The sequence below is a fragment of the Balaenoptera ricei genome, chromosome 7 (assembly GCF_028023285.1).
Source record: "Balaenoptera ricei isolate mBalRic1 chromosome 7, mBalRic1.hap2, whole genome shotgun sequence".
Classification (NCBI taxonomy): domain Eukaryota; kingdom Metazoa; phylum Chordata; class Mammalia; order Artiodactyla; family Balaenopteridae; genus Balaenoptera; species Balaenoptera ricei.
The window spans coordinates 3,131,648-3,152,144 of record NC_082645.1 but is presented as its reverse complement, the minus strand read 5'-3'; the positions used below and the strand labels follow the sequence as shown (position 1 = coordinate 3,152,144).

The window sequence follows — 20,497 nt, the reverse complement described above, 5'->3', positions numbered from 1 at the left end:
CGCCTGTAGACCTTTTCCCAAAGAAGACATACAGATGGGCAACGGGTACATGAAAAGGTACTTAATGTAACTAATCACTCGGCAAATGCAAATCAAAATCACAATATGATATCACCTCATACCTGTTAGAATGACTATTAACAAAAAGACAAGAAATAAGTGTTGGCTAGGATGTGGAGAAAAGGGAACCCTTGTGTACTATCAATGGGAATGTAAATTGGTAAAGACTCTATGGAAAACGATACGGAGGTTTCTTAAAAAATTAAAAACAGAACTACCATATGATCCAGCAATTCCACTTCTGGGTATTTATCCAAAGGAAGTAAAATCACTATCTTGAAAAGATATATGTACCTCCATGTTCGTTTCCACATTATTTACAATAGGTAAGACACGGAAATAATCTAAGTGTCCATTGATGAATGAATGGATAAAGGAAATCTAGTATACAGTATATACAATGGAATATTATTCAGCCATAAAAAAGAAGGAAATGCTGCCATTTGCAACAATGGATGGACTTTGAGGGCATTATGCTAAGTGAAATAAGTGAGACTGAGAAAGACAAATACCACATGATCTCACTTAGATGTGGAATCTTAAAAAAAAAAAAAAAAGACAAACTCATAGATACAAAGACAGAGGCAGGGAGAGGGGAGGGGTGGGCAAAGTGGGTAAAGGGGGTCAAACGGTACAAATTTCCAGTTATAAAGTAAGTCCTGAGGATGTAATATATTGCATGGTGACTATAGTTAATAATACTGTATTTTATATTTGAAAGTTGCTAAGAGAGTAGTAGATCTTAAAATTTCTCATCACAAGAAAAACAGTTTGTAAGTGTGTGGCAAAGGATATTAGCTAGACCTACTGTGGTGATCATTTCGCAAAATACAGGTAGCCCCCGCTTTTTAAAAGTTTGCTTTGCACGACTTCACTTTTATGAAAGACCTACATTTTTACTTTTTTTCACTAACCAAAAGAAATCCAAAGCTTATTTTTACTATTACAAAAAAAGGTAATTGTGTCTCGCTTTACACCATTTCAGCTTACCAAAGGTTTCATAGGAATGTTCTCCTTTCAGATAGCAGGGGAAACCTGTGTACATATATTGAACCATTATGTTGTATACCTCAAATTAATATAATGATATATGTCAATTTCATCTCAAAAAAAAAAAAAAAGGAAAGAAACAGAAAAATAGGTTAGTTCACCCTGTAATCCTAATCCCCTTTCTTTGACTACTAGCAGTTACAAAATCAGTTGTATCACCCACTGCGCTGCTGTGAAACAAAACTAAACACCTGCCCCCAAGAAATCTAGCAGTAGGAATTGACATGTTTAGGTACTACAGCTTCAGGCCCCCTTACTTCTGGGTCTCCAAACTCTGAATCTCCCTTCTTGGCTGCCCTCTTGTCTACCAGAAGCCAGACAATACAGCTGTCCACACAGCTGTGCAGCAATGCCAAGAGGAAGGGCACACTGGGCAAAATCCTGAAAACTCACCAAGGCAATATCACCTGGGTTGTTTGCAGTGTTCCTATTTCTACATGCGTCTCTTCAATTAAAAGAAATTATCTCTTCTTGTTTAAATAACAATTATTTAACACTGTGACTTTTGCTTTCTACAAATGACTAAGAGGGAAAATAAACTCACATGCTGCACAGGGCAGGGAACCAACAACTTAAAAATAAGACTAGGACTAAAGCTCTCAAACACTATGCAGATATTTGAAGAAGAGAACCCTGCAGTTAAACAGAGACCCACTAGAAACTGTGGGTCCACAGGCATGAAGTTTGTTTAATGTGTTTTTGTATCAGTGAATCCAGCTAACTCCAGATATCACCACAGCTGGCTGTTCATACTGTGGCACTGAATGAATAAGATCTGGCGAGGGATTCTGCTGACCTAAGTTTGCCCCATCCTCCAGCAAGGATGTCACAGAGGGTCCAAGGATTCTGATCTCCCTACTTCCTCCAACTCTTCTCTGCTTTTTCTCAAATTCCTGATACAACTGTCAAATATCCTAATCTTTGACAGTTATTCCTTGGATGTTCTTGTGCAAAAAAACAAGAGGATATGGTTTTGAATTTAGCTGATGGTACAGTATGGTAACACCCAGCCAGTGTCTGAATATCCAGATGTAGGAAAAAAGGGAATCCTGCAACACGTTAAATGGGGATACTATGCTTCCTTAGTGTCTTGAGATGAGTAATCAAAAATGGATATTTTTCTTTTTCCCAAACAGAATGGGATGACAAGGAACCACACAGTGTTGTTAACTTTGCATAACTAAACCAAACATTTAAAAAATTATGTTTGGTAGAATATTAGTGTTCTTGAGATACTAATAAAAAACAAACAGTGGTAGAAGTGACATTCTTTAAAAAAATTTTAATACAAATGTAAAAAAAATAAACATATTAAGCCATTTTTCATGTCATTTTGAAATAGTCTCTGAGATACTCCTGTGTCATAAATACATATAAAAATACTTTTTAAAAAAAAAAAAAATACTTTTTTAAAAAAAATCCAAATACATATTTTTAACTCATGAACCCTGATTGCTATTCAATAAATAAAATTATCTTTTTAAGTTTGGATAAAAAAGAATAATCAGAAAGAATTCAGCCTATAAAATATTAAATAGACAAATTTCTAGTAATTAAAACAATTTAGGCTATTGTAAGAATAGACTAAATAAGGTTAATAGAAAAGAATAAGCCATCCAGTAATTGAGGCGGCTTGATAGGGATTGAATTTGGAAGATGGTAAATGCGACAGTAAAGGTTAGATACTAGTTAATTTCCCAACACCATTTATTGAACAGTTAATTTGGGCAAACACTCATTTTGATCCCTACCTCACACCAATGTAATTCCACCTAGAATATGCAAAGATTTACATATAGAAAAATAAAAACTATATGCATTCTACAAGATACTGGGAATGAATATACTCTTGGGGTAGAAGGGGCCTTTTTTACATATAACAAAGTTTAAGATGACATCAAAGTCTTACGGACAGAAAAGATCTTGCAGTAAATTGAGCCAGTGATAGAGAACACAAGCTGAAATACAATCTCCCAGAATAAAGAGAAACATGATCTTATAGCAGTTTGTGAAAAATAATGAAAGGTAAGTATGAAAACAATGGCAATAGTTATTTCGTGGAAGAACAAATAAAGAACAAAGAAACAAATAGGAAACGTATAATATACTCAAAGATAGCTCTCCCAAGTAAAGACCTGAGTTAACAGAATAAAAGCACAGGCAGAATTGTTAAAAACCCATAAAGGAATGTGTCCAAGGTCATATAGCTAACTAATGATGGAGCTGGACTTTGAATCCAGACTTGCCTCATTCCCAAATACATATTCTTTCTTATTCCCACATGTGTCAATCAGCCAGCAAAAAGAAATCTTTCTACATGCAATGCAGTACCCTGAACTGAATCCTAAATCAGAAAGGGGACATTATTGCAAAAACTGGTGAAATTCCAAAAAAATCTGGAACTTAGTTAATAGTTTTGTGCCAATGTTAATTTCTCAGTTTCTATAATTACACCATAGTTACGTAAGTATTAACACTAGAAAACTGGTTAAAGAGTATGCAGGTGTGCGACTTCATGGAAGTCTAAAATTGTTCCAAAATAAACAGTGTGTTAAAAAAAAATAAAAGGAATCTCTCAAAAATGATGCCTTGGGTACTACCTTAAAAACTTATAAGTAGAAAGATTTATTGCACAGTCAAATTTTTAAAAGGCCATGTTTTGCATTAAAGACTTTGATTATAACAGGTTCACTGATGATTGTTAAAATAATTATCTGCTTCAATTATATAGCATTTTGAAAATACTTATATAACTTTTTCCATACATACCATTTTTCCTTTCATGTGGATAAAACATAGCATACTGTAAATATTATTCTTTAAAAGCATAAGGTGATCTGGTTGTGATGAACTGCTTTCCATTTCTGCTAAAAACGTATGAAAAGTTCTGGGCTCATAACAGCAAGAATTAAATTTAGAGGCTTAATAGAACTGCCTGATTTTAGGAGCTGTCAGATACTGAAAGAATCAGGCCTTCAGAAATAAATGAATCCTAGGAGCAAAAAAGCTGAAGCATATAATTAAGTTGAAAATTCGGGGTGGGGAATGACTAGGTAAGGAAAGAGGGGAAAAAAATACCGAGAAAGAGGGAGAAAAAAGCAAAATAAAGGACATAAATAAAAATCAGGGTTTAGTTGTCTCTAAAGAATTGAGATGTGATCAATTATGGAATTGGGGGAAACAGTCGTATGAATAGTAGTAAATCAGATGGCATCAGGGCACTCACTCAAAGCCTTCCAATGGATCCTGTCACTCAGAGCATGAGCCAGAGATCTCTGGGGACCTTGATGACATACCCCTCTGCCCCCATCACTTCTGTGAATTATCTTCTACTGTTCATCCTCTCCCTCATGCCCTCCAGCCATCCTGTTTCTCCATGCTGTTCCTCAGGCAATCCAGGCCTTTGAACTTGCTCACCTCCCCGCCAGGAATGCTAACCCCTGCTGGAACTATCATCATGGTTCACTCTTTCTCCTCCTCAACGTCCCTCTAATACTAACTTTTCAGTGATTTACTACTAAGAACACTCATATTGATCCCCTACCATCCCACTTTCCCCTACCCTGATCTTATTTTCTCATAGCTGCCTCCACCATCTGACGGTAATTCCATCAAACACCTGTCTCCCCAATGACTAGAATGTAAGCTCTCAGATGTTTGCCTGTTTTTTCCACTGATGCTTCCCCAATGCCTAGAATAGTGCTGGGTAGGGTTAGGGTTAGGTGCTCCATAACTTACTTGTTAAATCAGTCAATACATAAATGTGTTTCTTCATTAACATTATTTAAAGATGAGTAACAAAACACTGGTAACTTTTCCAAAGCTGGTTTTTGAGCAACCAGAGTCACTTTGTGTTTGCCGGTGTTTTCTGGGTATTTTCTACACTGAACAATAACTTCTATAATGTTTTTAAAGGGGGTTTCGTTTCATGAAAAACTCGACAGTTATCTGTCTGAGATGATTTCAACTCAGGCTCATTCAATGTCAGAATCAGAAAGATACATTCTTTAGGGGCCTGTTCTTATGAACTTAAATAACATTTAGTTATTACCAGAAAAATCTTCCCATTATAAAAACTTTACATGAACAAACGCTCATTCGCAGGGCTGCAAATCATACAATCACAACTTCCTCATTTTAAGGATGAATAAACAGACCTAGAAAAGCTGTCACTTCTTCACCTTCACTTTGAACATAGCTGATGAAGTGTTGAACAGGAGCTAGCTAGCCTGAACAAAGATGGAAACATTACAGAATGGCCTAGCTCAGAAACATTTTGCAATGCAGTAGAAGTCCAGATTGAACATTTTCAGTTCACCATTTAACTAAACCTTCATTTTCTTCAACTTATTCCCATGTCATTGCTCAAAGACGCTTGCTAGCAGCTTCATCGTATTGTTGGAACAGTCAAGATTCTCTTTGCCTTAAGATCACTAGCAGAGCAAACAACATGATCACCAAGTATTTTAGCATGCTCAAGGGCCACGGAACCTTCCAGAATCCACTCAACATTCAACCTCTTGTTCCAGCCCTCTGCCTTCCCTCTTGAGAGAAGTTCAAGGCCAGCTTATTTTACAAATTTCTTACACTTTTCAGCAGATGAATTGTCAATTACCTCTCATGAAATCAAATGGAAGCAGCTTTCAGGGTCTGAAAATATGTGGCTTCTCTTTTCAAAAAAGCATTCGCTGTAAAGTTGCACGCGTGCCATTGTTTTGTTATACGTGGGGAAAAAAATCTGATGTCATATTTTTTTCTCAGAGATAGCAGCAGCAGTTAACCCACACAAGTCCATTCCCCAGGTCCCCCGACAGCCATCTCTGATACTAGAGGGGCACACAGGCAGATACTTTGGCAAAGAAAGTCTACAAAATGAAGTTGCTATATACAGGCCAGAACAACCATATTGATTTTCAGTACAATTCAAAACACAAGGAAACATCAGTTTCCTAAATGGCACACACTGAAATGGACAGGGAGATTACACCACAAAGAGTGGAGAGAAGGAAGACGATAAAAGACAATTACATTAGCAAACAGCTGAGTGTTCTTTTAGGCTGTTTATTTTTCAGGTTCGAAGAACTGAGAGGCTTGAATTAAGTTACACTGTCCTTATCTGAAAAATCTGAGATCGCTCCTTTACGGACATTGTGCTCACAGCTGGAAGCCTGGGCATCCAGTAGACCTTCAGGAGATAAAGCCGTACAACCCTTTGAACATTTGAACATCCTCCTTAAAGCTCAAAGAGTTCTTTTTCCCAATTAATATTGCCCGCTCTCTCAGCAAATGGCAGATCTGTTTAAACTGCATTATAAACATATTATTTACCAAAACAGCAGTCAGTTTGCTACAAGCAAATATTTTCCTTTGAAATCCTTAACGAGACAAAAATGCCTTTCAAGTCAGAGACTTCGGAAGGGAGGTTGGGAATCAGGACAGACCAGCTGGGACTTACCATGGCCCCCTCACTTCTTCTTTGGGCAACTTCTCTCTGCAGTCGGGCCACAGCCAACTTCTCCCTGGAGAAGCAAAAGCACATGATTAGTTGACCATCCTTCTCAAGGCAGAGGTACACTGGCCTGGCTTCAAAACATTCTTCTAAGGTCTCCAGAGGAATCCCTTCCTTGGTTTAGCTCACTTCCTCCACTAAACTTTCTATAAATATTTAAAGTGATTGGTCATGAGTGCATTGTTTTCACTGCGTGTCATGAAAGAGATCTTTTGCCTTGGATTTTATAATAGCCAAATGAATGCTCAATGCCAACTCAAAGCTTCCCTTTAAGTTCATTAACATATATCATTTGTAAACAAATTTTCCGCAGCTAAAATGTTTCAGTTGTTCTTTCTGTATCAATTTTGCTCATAAATAGTTTTCATTATTCTTATTTATTTTGTTGCCCTGTGCTGATACTGAATTTAATAAAGCAAACAAAATGTAACTCTGTACCATTCTCGAAATAAAAATAGAAAATCCTTTGCAGGCTTGCTACATAACAGGCATGGGGCTGAGCATTTTACCTCTCTCATATGAGCCTGAAAACAACCCTATAATAGGTTTTATTATCCCCATTTCATAGATGTGGAAACTGAGGCTAAGAGAGGCTAAATAACATATGGAGCCCCCAGCTGGTAAGTAGTAATATTACAACCAAACTTTAGGTTCTCCTTAGTTCAAAACCTAAATAAAAATTCTGCATGTCATTTTTCATGGTCTAGGAAATATGAAAATATGGAATTGAAAGTCAGGTTATTTAAGTATTCTTCAGTTCACAACAGGGTTCATTTTGTGTCCTTTATAATTGCAATTCTGATTTCACTTACAAAAAAATCTAATATTCACCAAAATTTTAAGACTACTTTTGTAAAGTGACAGATATCTTCATTTTGGCCAGCTTTTCAATTATTCTTAAAATAGTTGAGAGACGAAGTAGGGATAAGTGAACTCTTCCAGTAATTCTCAAATCTTAGTTCTAGCAAGAATTTTCCCTGAAATCCTCTACTGCTACCGAGGTGTGACGCTATTTCATCCCTCAGCCCTCCCTCTACACAGGATTCAGCTACATGTAAACAGAGAGGAAGCAACCTGAATCCCAGAGGAGGGAGAGGATTTCTCCCCTTCTAACTGCTTGTGTCTTTGAAATGCCCAAGACTATCAAGAAGGCATGTATTGGGTTGGCCAAAAAGTTCGTTTGGGTTTTTCAGTAAGATGCTACACAAAACCCGAACGAACTTTTCGGCCAGCCCAATATTTTAGTTTGGTTAAAGTGGAGTAGCTTTTTAGTAGGAATAGTTCTCTCTCTGAATAAACACTGAAAGACACAGACTAGAAGGAGGAAAATTAGAATCAGGAGACTTTTGGGGGATACAAGTTTTGGGAGCCTAGAGCAGGACCTGTGCTTATACCCTATGAGAGGGGCAAAAAGGTAAGAAGGAAGAAGCCAGAGAGAGATGGGGTCACGTGCCTCTTTTTGAGGTAAGCAAGGCACAGAGCCTACACGTGTTCTCTGACACAAGTCCCGATGAGCAGATGAAAAGACAGAGGGAAGAGAAGAATGAGACAGACTTCTGGCTTAATATGAAAATTAAACACATGGTAAATACTCATGAGGACAAAAAAAATAGAGAAGAACACACTTTATATTCTATGACTCAGTAAGTCCACTCTGAAGTATAAACTCAACAGAAACTCATATATATGTTCATTGAAAGGCATGTACTAGAATGTTTATAGGAGGACTACTTGTAATAACCTTAAACTGAAAAGGCACACACCCATTAACAGTAGAATGGATAAACCTGAACATAGTTATACATTGAAATACCATAAACTACTGAGAAGGAATAATCAAGACCTCATCACAACAATACCATTGAGTGAAATAAGCAAATGCAGAAGAGCATATATTTTATGATCTCATTTGTGAAAGTTCAAAGGCGGCATAACTCCTACCTAGTTTGATAAGGTGAGAAAAAGAAATTAAAGACACAAATAACAAAAAGAAAGAGGTAAAATTGTTCATATTTACAGATGACATAATTTTCTAACCAGAAAATCCTAAGGAATTTACAAAACAACAATACAACTAATAATTTAGCAAAGTCACAGGATAAAAGTCAATATACAAAAATCAATTATGTTTTTATGCATTAGTATCACACAATTGGAAAATTAAGTTTAAAGAATCTGTAATAACATAAAATACTTAGGGAATAAATGTAATAAAAGACTTAAACTGCTACACAGGAACCACAAAACACTGCTTAGAACAATTAAAGGAGATTTTATACATACACATAAACACACACACACACACACACACACCACATTCATGGATTGAAAGGTTTACTATTACACTGTCAAAATTTTTACCAAAATAATCTAGAAATTATTTCTCACTGGGATGTATAACTCCATGAAACTAAATAAAGAGAACCCAGAAGCTACTCTGGTACTAAGGATGATAATTAAGTTAATACAACAATACCTGAACTCATTGTTTTCTCTGTATACTGAATACGGAGACATTTACCTTCTAGTCTAAACTCTAATCCACATTGTCTTATATTTTCCTTGACTGTTTATTTCGTATATATTTTCCTCTAAACAAGCCCATAAGTTCCTCCTTCACCACAAGGGTGGCAGCCAAAATTGCTGATTGATGCATTTTTGCACGTGGTCAGTTGTGGTGTAGCTGTGGTGTAGCACTGTACCAGCTGCGGCCCTGAATGCTGAGATCACATTTAGTCCATCTCTATAACACCTACTAAGGGCCATTTAGTAGAAACAAAATAAATGTTTGCAATTTGCTGAGTGAGGAATCAGACACAGAATCTAATACCAATTTGCCTAGCATGATAGAAGTTCTAATAACTACCAATGTGCATTTATGAGTACACAACACACACACACGCATACACAATGATTCCCACAGGGCACCTTCTGGTTCTACTTGGCCACAAAAGCTTTTTATACACATTTTAAATTATGATAAGCACAGCTTCCATGGACTACCAGGTAAATATCTGAGTAAGCATCAACAAAGTAAATTCCTATATAAGAACATTGAATGAGGGGACAATAGTACAGCAGTTCTCATATATTTGGGCCACAGGACTGCTTTGCATTCTGAAAAGTTACTGATGACCCAAAAGAGCTCGTTTACATGGGTTATAGCTACTGATGTTGACCAAAAGACTTTCTGTTCAAGTAGGTTACGTTCATAAATATTTACCATATATAAATGAAAACAGGTAGTTTTAAAAAATATTTACCTATAAATTCATTAAAAATTAATAAACCCATGGTAACATAAGTAAAACATTTTTATGAAAAATATTATATTCCAAAACAAGAATAAATTTCATAAGAAGAGTGACACTGCTTTAAAATTTTGCAAATATATCTTCAACATCTGGCTTAACAGAAGATAGCTGGATTCTCATATCTGCTTCCGCATTCAACTTGTTGTGAGAGCACATCATATAGCTTCTAGAAAACTCCACTACATACTCACGAAAGAATGTGAGTAAAAAAAGGCAAATACTAGCTTATGAAAATAGTTTTGACGTTGTGGATCTCTTAAAAGGGTCTTGGAAGCACCCAGTGTCCCAGGCCCACACTTTGAGAACTTCGCCCCGAAGATAGATACAGAACTAGAAATGGAAGAACGTTCTGGAAAATTTCCTGGAATCATCATTTCTGATTGCTGAATCTTCAGAGAAAGATTTAATATATATACCAATAGGCTACTAATTTTTTAGAAGAGCAGTTTAGCACAAAGAAGACATTTCTAGAAACAGAACAAGAGTCTATCGTATCACTATCATCCTACTAAATGATAAAAATAATCCTAATACAGTGTAAAGGTTAGGAACATCATTATTTTATCCTTAAAATAGATTTCCTTTACCACACTATTAGGAAATATCACACGGTATAGGTGCTTGTCAAATCTTATTCAGTTCAATTTGAAAGAAAACTCCAATGGTTTTAGCCATTACATAGTTTTTAAGAAGGAAAATATTAATAAATCATAAAATTCTGTAGTCTGCCCACACATTTTATTTTTTGGCCTTCAATAAAGTATGAATGAACCAACATAGAAAACCAACATCTCAGAAGTGGTAGCACATTAGCCACTTGATTTGGTGAAACAGAGAGTAAAATACGTAAAACTAGAAACGTCAACTTTACTTTTGACCTACCGCCACGTGAGCAGAGACGTGCCCGACTTCAAACAGCCATGTGGAAATGTGTGACACAAACGTGGAGAATCTCAGAGTAGTCTGGGTCACGGGAAAGATAATCCCCAACCCTAACCCTGCTCTCTGGTCATCCTAATTTACAAATTGGAAAATCGCTTTAGTCGACTTCATGGGATCTACTCTCATTCAAAGCAGCCTGGTGGTGAAGGACAATTTGCATGACCAACAAATACAAATGCCTCTTTGGGTCCATGCTCTGTAATTGCTCTAAATCATTTATTCAGGAAATGCAACATATATAATGTCATGGAGCAAAGACTTCTAAGGGTTCCGAATAACAGCCCAGGGTTTTCTACAGGGTGGGTGGGCAAGACCAGTGCCAGTTAAGTTCCACTACAGGAAGGGTACCCCAATTTTACGTACTAGGAGCTATTTTATGTAGTAGGCCTCTGAAACATATTTCCTTTGAAAAGAGGGTTTCAAGGCTAAAACACACCAAAAAGGTTCTTTCTTGAGGTTCTATACTTTGTATCTCCCAAATCTTTCAAGTTTTTGGTATTCCATGTGTGTGCAGTTTATGCCAGCAGGAGTTTTTCTTAGTAGGGATTGTATTTTTTTGGGTATGAAAGAAGAATTGTCATTCTTTATTAAAATTAAGGAAGTAATGGAGTTGTTGAATGGGTGAAATTATCTATGATCAAATTCTTAGGATTTCTAGATGTTAATATTTCTGGGCTCAAATTATGAACTTAAAGTATTAAAAATAAATGGGTCTTTTTTTTTTTTTTTACAGTAATCTCATCTGCCCTTGGGTTTAGTAGTCCCTTGGCAAACCATATCTTCACACCCCCATGGTCCCAATATACATGTGAAACCAACTAGGACCATCATCTTTTTTATGCAAATTCGGGGTTCTTAAAAACAGCTTTGTGTAAAAAATAAGGAATCCTTGCCTTGCATGCTACCCAAGGCAAATTAAACACACTCCCAAATACTTGTGTTCCTATTTGAAGGTCTTCGCTCATCTGCTAAAAACTGACAACTCTGCTTTTGCAATACGTCTCTGTTTTGTTTTGTGTTTGTAGCAAAGCCAGTAGCTCATTATGAAGGGGGTATTGACTTTATGATAGCAAAACAAATGCCCAGAGATATTTTATCAAGAGCTGTGGACCCTTACTTACAGAACAGGGATAAAAGAAGGATATAAAGAATAAACACACAATAAAACAAAAGTGGCGACAACACTTACTTCTCTTTCAGTTAAATGCAAAGAGAATCTTTCCCTCCAAGAAGGATGAAACAGAGCTACATTTTTATTCAATTTTACGCACAAATGGCGAATTAGTCCCAGGTTTCTAAATCCTTCAGTGCAGCCGCAGACAATCTCAACTAAAGATCATAATAAACAACAACACAGTTATTTACGCGAACCATGGATCTTCAGAATACCACAGATACATGTGCACGTTAAGCCCATGGAAAGATTGCCTACAGTGATACCAACAGGATGCTGGCATTTGTAAAAGCCAGAAAAGACCTGCAAGGTTTGGATGTTTAGAAAAATGCTCTCCAAGGGGTAAGCAGCTTTCGAAGGGGGACTGTATTCAGTTTGTGATGTGTGGAGACGTCCGACTTCTGGGCACCGAACAGCCATCTGTTGCGGGAGTGGGGAAGGCAGGCCTGTCTGGAGACAAATCAGTGTTCTGCTGCCATTTTCAAGGAAGCCCTGCACCCGTCCTGAATGGGTAAGGATGATGCCACGGTGCAGCCCTACTCTCCACGAGGCAGATGGGACCCCCGTGAGGCTGCCCTGGAGGAAGGGCCGCACTGGCGCTCAGGGTGAGTGCGGAGAATTACTTCTACTCATTGTGAGTCTCATCACCCCAGACTGCTCTATACACACAATGCATTTGAAGGGTGCAGATCGAAATGCACATCCAGCAAGCTGTCAGTGCAGTAAATACTCTGTGCGTTTTCATCAAATTGCCAGCTAATCTGTACAATTTCTACTTGACTCTCCTGGAAAAATAAAGCATAACAACTAAGCATGCTCACATATGTATTTAAAAAGAAAAAAAAAAACATTATGGGGCATCTTACAAACCCAAAGTCAATTTCCTTTACTGTGGGAAAGAGATCGGGATATTAAAGAATATTCTAATATCCCCCCAAACTGGACCTTCATGTTAGTTTCGGTTGTTAGGTTAAGCGCCTATATTCTAAAGTATTTAAAACTCAGTTATCTTTATGTATTATATAATATATACATCTATCTCTATTTTAATTTATTTGGAATATTCTGCTGATTATATACAGTAATCCATTGATGATGGAAATTCTAATTCATTCAGCAAAAACTTAAAGTGAGTTTAATGAGTTTATGCGAGGCCTGGCCCAGTACTAGGCACTGGGAAATAAAGATAAATAAGAAGGTTCTAAATTCAGAGAGCTTAGGGTCTAACAGACAGAAAGCATACCTAGGCACACCTGTGTCATAAGATGCACTAAGCATAACATGAGTGCTGGGTATTCAAAGTTGGATTCAAAGCTAGCTTTTAAAATAAATGTTAGGTAATGATTTTATCAAAAAATAGAGATTAAACTGCCTTTAAATGGGAAGGTGCATTCTCCTATTTCTAAGAAAGTTATTTTTCAAATTTCATGCTTTTTAGCAACAAGTCATATAGAAAAACAGGTCTGTTTCCACAAGTCTTTTAATTATAGAGAATCTCTATTATAGGTCTTGGTTGCACTATTCCCTAAATTCCTTAAGTTTGGCAGGTTATGGTATTGGACTTCAGTTCAATTCCAAGTGCTGCCCCTTTGGGTCATGGTTTTATCCAGGTCACTTTTCAGAGACACTCGACCGACTTCTTCAGCCTTTTCCATTCCAATACATCATATCACAATTTTAAAAGATAAGAGTAATGGTTAATATTTATTGAACAGTTAGTATGGCAAGCACGGTTCCAGATACGTGAAATATTTAAACTTCCAACAATCCCATGAGGTAGGTATTATTATCATCTCCAGGACACACAGCAATGCTTCTCAAACTTTTTCAGAACCTTTTTACACTCTGAAAAAAAATCTTTGAGGACTCCAAAGAGCTTTTGTTTATGTGGGCTGTATCTGTCAATGTTTACGGTATTCAAAATGAAAACCAAGACGCTAAATATATATTAATTTACATATATTTACATATAGTAAAATACAAATACTATATATATTAATTTATTTGAAATAACAATAATAATTCCATTACAGGTAAACAACATATAATTATGAAATACAACTATAGATTCCAAAACAAAAATTAGTAAAAAGAATGGCAGTGTTTTATAGTTTTGCTATGTCTTTAACGTCTGGCTAACAAAAACGACATCTGGATTCCCATATCTACTTCTGTACTCAGGATGTTGCAATGTTAACATGTTGAAAAGCCTCTGGCAAACCACTGCATGCCCATGAGAGTGAAAAAGACAAATAACATCTTAGTACTCTTAGAAAAACAGTTTTGACCTCTGAATTCTTGAAAAAGTCATAGGGCCCCTGGAGCCCCCAGTCCACAGTCTGAGCGCTGCTGATGTACAGTAACTCCTATCTTCCACGGGGAAACTGAGGCTCAAGTAGGCTGGGAAACATGCCCACTGTGCCTTAGCTGTTAAATTTAAATACAACCATGCATGTTTTTCCAAATCTGCAAAATAGTGATGAATACTTATTTAGTTAAAATCTCATTTGCTAGAACTTGTGCCTCTGTATTTATCATCACTTATTAACCACAGCCTCTACTGCTAGAGAAGGAATCATCAATTGAAAGAGGCTGGGACCTGGGACCTGGGACCTGGGACCCTTTGCTACAATGCTGGCACCTGGACAAACATCTTGTCCAGCAAAAAAATACAAAGAAACTATAAGGGACTAAAAATGTGTGCATGCACAGACAAGGCAAATTATGGACAACAAGATACAAAAGATCAAAAAACCCAACTGCCACTTCTGAAGAGCAGGGAGCAAAAGCAGGGTACTGGGCATGCCCCCTGCACACAGCACCACCAAAGGGGTGGGCAGACCACCTAAGCCCCCCCTCCAGCCCGACCCCTGGATACACCCCTACCTTCACCCCATATTAGGATCCAGCTCGGCCCGCCTCGTGGAACGAGTGAGCAAGGGAACCTGTTGCTTCTTCTCGCTCCCCGCTGCTGCAGCAGGGGCCCCAATAAAGCCTTGCCTGCATTTCTTGTCTGGCCTCCGATCCATTTCTATTGACTAAGGAGGCAAGAACCCCGGTCGGTAACACAATAATGCAAGAAATAATGGGGGTGTCCAAGGATGAAACATCCTTGACCCTTTCAATAGCAATCAATGGGAAAACCACCCATCTAACTTTTCAAGGACACACTGAATTCCAAGTCCTATGAACCTACATCTCCAGCCGAGTAGAAGAAAAATACAAATGAAATTCCTAATATAAACCTATGCTCAGGCACACGTTCTGTTTCAATTAACACCACCCCCTCCCCATATTTTTTCCCTACAAAGATCTCACCAAATGCCCAAGAGGAAATGAGATGAAATGATTACTCTCATTTACACCTTGGGGCAGAGAGTCACACTCTAAAATCTTAGAGAAAAGTTTCAATAAATCATCAGCCTTCCCCATTTCTGAGTGGGCCCCACGAATAAGAGCATGGTGGCGACCTGGTGTGTGTGTGAAGAGAGCAGGTCTGCTCTCCCCGGAGGCCTAGAACCATTCTCCGCCTACACAGGCACCCTGGGGAGGTGCCGGCCACAGAGGCAGGACAATGTCGAGTGCCAGGTGCGCCTGTGGAGTGGGCAGATGGGGAGATCGGGGGCAACAGTCCCTGAGTAATGGTTAAATTAATTAGCCTTTCCAAAGCAGATCATTTAATTACTCATCCACTCAGATATTCAGGGCAGGAACAGATTTAGAGAAAGTTTGGGAGCTACAACCCAGATGAAAGAAACTTGCATACAACTTTTTCCAACGCATAATGTCAGCGTTGGCCCTAAAACTTATAAATACCAAAAATCACCCTCTTATTCCATACTTTAGAGGAATCAATTAACATCCACAATGCATAACAGTCAGGAAGTTGAGAGTGGTTCTAAATTGGTGACATTAAACGATTTGGGTCAGCAAACACTAAGGCAGCGGGACTCAGGACAGCACTCACACACGCTGACTGCGGGAGAGAGAGGAAGTGTAGTAACAGTGCGCTGTGCTGACTAACCGATTCCCTTCCCACCAAGCAAACAAACAAATGAGCAAAAAAACCAGAAACTCTTTTAGAGAATACAGTATATTGGAATACAGAGATCATTAGTGAAAACAAACACACACTCTAATTTCAGTTGCCTGCCTTTCTGAAGGTCTTCTGTCCACATGCTGCTCCTCACGGAGCTTTCTGAAGATTTCTAAAATTTTTCTCCAATTTTCTACATTTCTGGAGAATTTTCTAAAAGTTCTCTAAATATGATGCCATGTTAAGTGTTCTAGAACTTGAAAAAGAATAGATACATGTATATGTATACCTGGAATCAATTTGCTGTACAACTGAAACTAACACAACGCTGTTCATCAACTATACTCCAATATAAAATAAAAATTTTAAAACAATTGTTCTATAATGAATGTTCTTCCACTCTCAAAAATGGGTGTCTCAAATGACATCCACATTTTCATTTAGTGGTTCACTGATTCATCCATACAGCCACTTGTGTCACCCACTGTATCCTAATTGCTTACCTGTTTCTCAACCCTACTGGGCTATAAGACTCAGACGGCTAGGACTTCATGCTCTTTGTGTGTCTGAGGCACAAACCACATCCTCATTGAATGAAAGATCATGATTCAGGGCAAAGAGAGCCTCCTGTACTTGAGGCAAGATCACAGGCTGCCTTCATCTGTATTAAGTATCAGAGGTTAGTCCCATGCCCCACCAGAGCTTAACAAAATGCGCCAATAAAACCTACCACTACCAACGCACTTGTAGCGTTCTGCACACTTTAGATGTACCACGTACTCTTGTTATCAAATAAAAACACCAATGAAGAAATAAACTTGTCTTTCTGGGGATTCTCCCCTTTATTACTCCTTAGAACTATTAGCTTTCACTAGAAGAATACGTGCTTTAATCACAACATTTTTTATAAAGACAGGGTCTAGTAACTTTATTGAACACAATACTGAGTTAAAAGAACCCCATTTTCTTCTCTTTTCTTTGTCTGGGGCAGAAGGAAATCCCAAAAGTCTCCTACCTAATGTGTTTCTAAAATACACACTGCAACAAAAAATTCCCCCAACTTCAATATAGGAAATTTGAGTCTTAACTCTTGCGGTAACTTCTTCCTTGAGTGTAAAGCCAGTTCAAGGACTTCAAAAAAAAATTTCCTTGAGATATACCTTTCTAAGAATCATTGAAGAACTACCTAATTTTTTAAACTTAATTTTCACTTCTGAAAAGCCTAGATTCTTGAATGAGGAATCCTTATGTTTCCATGTTTTCTAAGAAACATGAATTTCCTATGTTCTCATGTTCCATACCGATAATTCTCCTTTTAACATTAAAATTCCACTAAAAAGACACATCTAGGTTGGTTTTACGTCTGGCAAATAAGAAAAAACTGAAAAACGAAAGAATTTCATTAATAGTGTTTGATTTTCTTCCATCAATTTTCGTAACATTCAAAGGTAATGGGAGATATGTCATTTAATATGGAAAGAGAATTCTTAAGGAAAAGAAAACACATGCTAACCATCTCCTAAGGAGTACTGCATACCTGTGGGTGTGTGAGACAACAGCCTTCATGTTACAGTTTATTTGGTTTCCATGGCTTTCAATTATCAATGGCCCTGAAATCTCATTCTGTCTCTATTTTCATGAAGGTCCCAAGATAGTATCTCCGAGGAGATTCAAGCCATCTGTCTAGGCTGAGAAAAACAAGGCTTATGAGATCCTAAAGGAAGAAGTTGAAGGAGGTAATGAAGACCCTGGTAAGGCTGCAACACAGAATAGTTTATCCCCTAAATCCTCCTTCTTCATTTGTGGAATGAGCCACACATACAAGGAAAATTCTGCTCAACAAAATGGTGGCTTTTAGGGTGGATTAGCAATGCCATAAATTCATCCCACAAGTACCATGCTGCCTACTATGTCGGAGGCACTTTGCTAGGCTCTGGGGAAGACACAATGACAAGTTAAGGCTTAATCCCTGTAGTCAAGAAGCATCATGTCTTAGAAAACAATATGTCTATATCCAGTGTTATGAGTTGAACTGTGTCCCCCTAAAAATGTGAATGACTTTACATGTTGAAGTCCCAGAACATGACCTCATTGGAGGCAGTGTCTTCATGGTAATCAAGTTAAAATGTGGTCATTAGAATGAGCCCTAATATCCACTATGACTGAAGCCCTTAAAAAAGGGGGCAAATTTGAAGATAGGTACAAACAGAGAGAATTACATGGGAAGATGAAGGAAGAGATTGGGAAGATTCTTCTAAAGAAAGATTCTAAATCAAGCAATGCCAAAGATTGCCAGCAAACCAGAAGCTAGGCAAAGGGCATGGAGCAGATACTCCTCACAGCCCTTAGAAGGAAGCAACCCTGCCAACACCTTGATATTAGACCTCTAGCCTCCAGTACTATGAGACAATACATTTCTGTTATTTAAACCACCCAGTTTGTGGTACTTTGTTAGGGCAACCCTAGCAAAGGAATACATTCAGATGTACTTACATTTTAATATAAAATCTATCAATTGGGTTTCCCTGGTGGTGCAGTGCTTGAGAATCTGCCTGCCAATGCAGGGGACACGGGTTCGAGCCCTGGTCTGGGAAGATCCCACATGCCGCGGAGCAACTAGGCCCGTGAGCCACAACTGCTGAGCCTGCGCGTCTGGAGCCTGTGCTCCGCAACAACAGAGAGGCCACGACAGTGAGAGGCCCGCGCACCGCGATGAAGAGCGGCCCCCGCTTGCCACAACTAGAGGAAGCCCTCGCACAGAAACGAAGACCCAACACAGCCAAAAAAAAAAAAATCTATCAATTACATGTGTTTGGACATAATCCCTCTCTCTACATACAAATATACAAGTAGCTTGGTAAAATATAATGGGTGCCCCAAGCAAGTGTCATATAGTTTCAGTAGAAGGAGTAAATACTTCTGACCAAGAGAATCAAGGAAGTCTTTATAGAGGAAATGGCAGTCACATTTCAGACAAGCTAAGAGCCATAGTAAGTCAGAAGGCAAAAAGTCAGAAGGAATTTATGACTGTAGAACTATAAAATATTTACTGCAAAGTTGTTCTTGTTGTTTTTCATCTAAGAAACTCACTCCTTTTACATGCCACTTCTCAAGAAAGGTCAAGAAGTCTATATGAATGACTCAAATGGCACACTTCATATCTAAACCTCTACAAGTACACATTAACTTAGCCACAAAGATATTTTTAGTACTTTCAACTTCATCTTCTTTTTACTAAGACTACTGTGATGTCTAGTATAAGATAAAGTGCTGTCTTCCTGCTCTATTATAAGACTATTGACTTAGTTGGTCTTCCAGACTGGGGATGGTTTGCAAATAGACTTACTCTGGCTGCCACCTTCTGGTTTGTAAATACACTTAACTCACTCTCTGACTGCTGCCCTTGTGCACTGGTCACTAGCAGGTAACAAGGAGTTAGAGGGGTCACCTGTGGTCCTGGAACTGGTCTGTCTAGAGACAGAATGACAGAATCCATGACCAGACTCCCCATAACTCAGGTCTCTCCCAATAAGCCATTATCAAGCCTTAGAAACACTTTTTAAAAGCCAACAATGGGAAACTCTGGAGGGAAACAGAAGACACTGATGAGAAAACAGAACCTAATGTCTAAGAGATGAGAAATGAATGGAAACCAATCTGTGAAATAATTTAATAGGTGTGACACCGGGTAAGACCCTAATGGGAAGGAAAAAAATTCTCAGATATACGACCACATAGGATACTCTCAACAGAAGTAGAAGTGTTTTAGGAAACAGGAAAACAACTCATATGCAAACAACAGCAGATGTTTCTGAAGAAGAATAATATAGCACAACAACCAAGCAACAAAATTAATTCTGTCAAAACAGGCTACTGTAAACTTTCAGTTTATAGGTAATTAAACCTAGGCATTTAAATTGCCTGTTTTATCATCACAGTGAGAGAGAGGAAATTTTTTAAAAATGAAGGCATCTTTTGTATCTTAAAACAAGAGAGGGGAAAGTCAAGTAGTGACTGAGTGGTTCAAAATTTTAAAAAAACCATTTTCTGAAGGATGGCAGGCACCCACCACCTTCAAGGCAGAAGGTGGTTGAAAAAGTAAACAGTCATTTTTGAACAAATTTTGATTACATTTAAGAGAGAGGATAACAAGAGTAATAATAGCAATAATTAACACTCACATTGTGATTACATTCCCAGCACATTACAGTGAGTTATTAACTCATTTCATCTTCATCCTAACCATAAGGTGGGCACTATTATTATCGCTATTTTACAGATAAGGAAAACAAGGCACAGAGAGATTAGGTATCAGCCCAAAGGTCTTGGGGGTAGTGATTGATGACGTCAGGATTTGGGGGCAGGCATTCTTGGTCCCAAAGCCCCATTCTCATCTTAACGCTGTGCTATCC

At 38.0% G+C, this 20,497-nt stretch overlaps 1 protein-coding gene across 5 annotated transcripts in view; it reads right to left on the bottom strand.

Moving 5' to 3' along the window:
- Nucleotides 1–20,497, bottom strand: part of NCKAP5 (NCK associated protein 5) — a 1,059,956-nt gene that overhangs the window by 556,985 nt on the left and 482,474 nt on the right. For all 5 annotated transcript variants that reach the window (XM_059927623.1, XM_059927626.1, XM_059927624.1 and 2 more), the window contains exon 4: nt 6,566–6,629. In XM_059927623.1, coding sequence (XP_059783606.1) covers nt 6,566–6,629 — 64 coding nt within the window. The remainder of the gene's footprint in view (nt 1–6,565; nt 6,630–20,497) is intronic.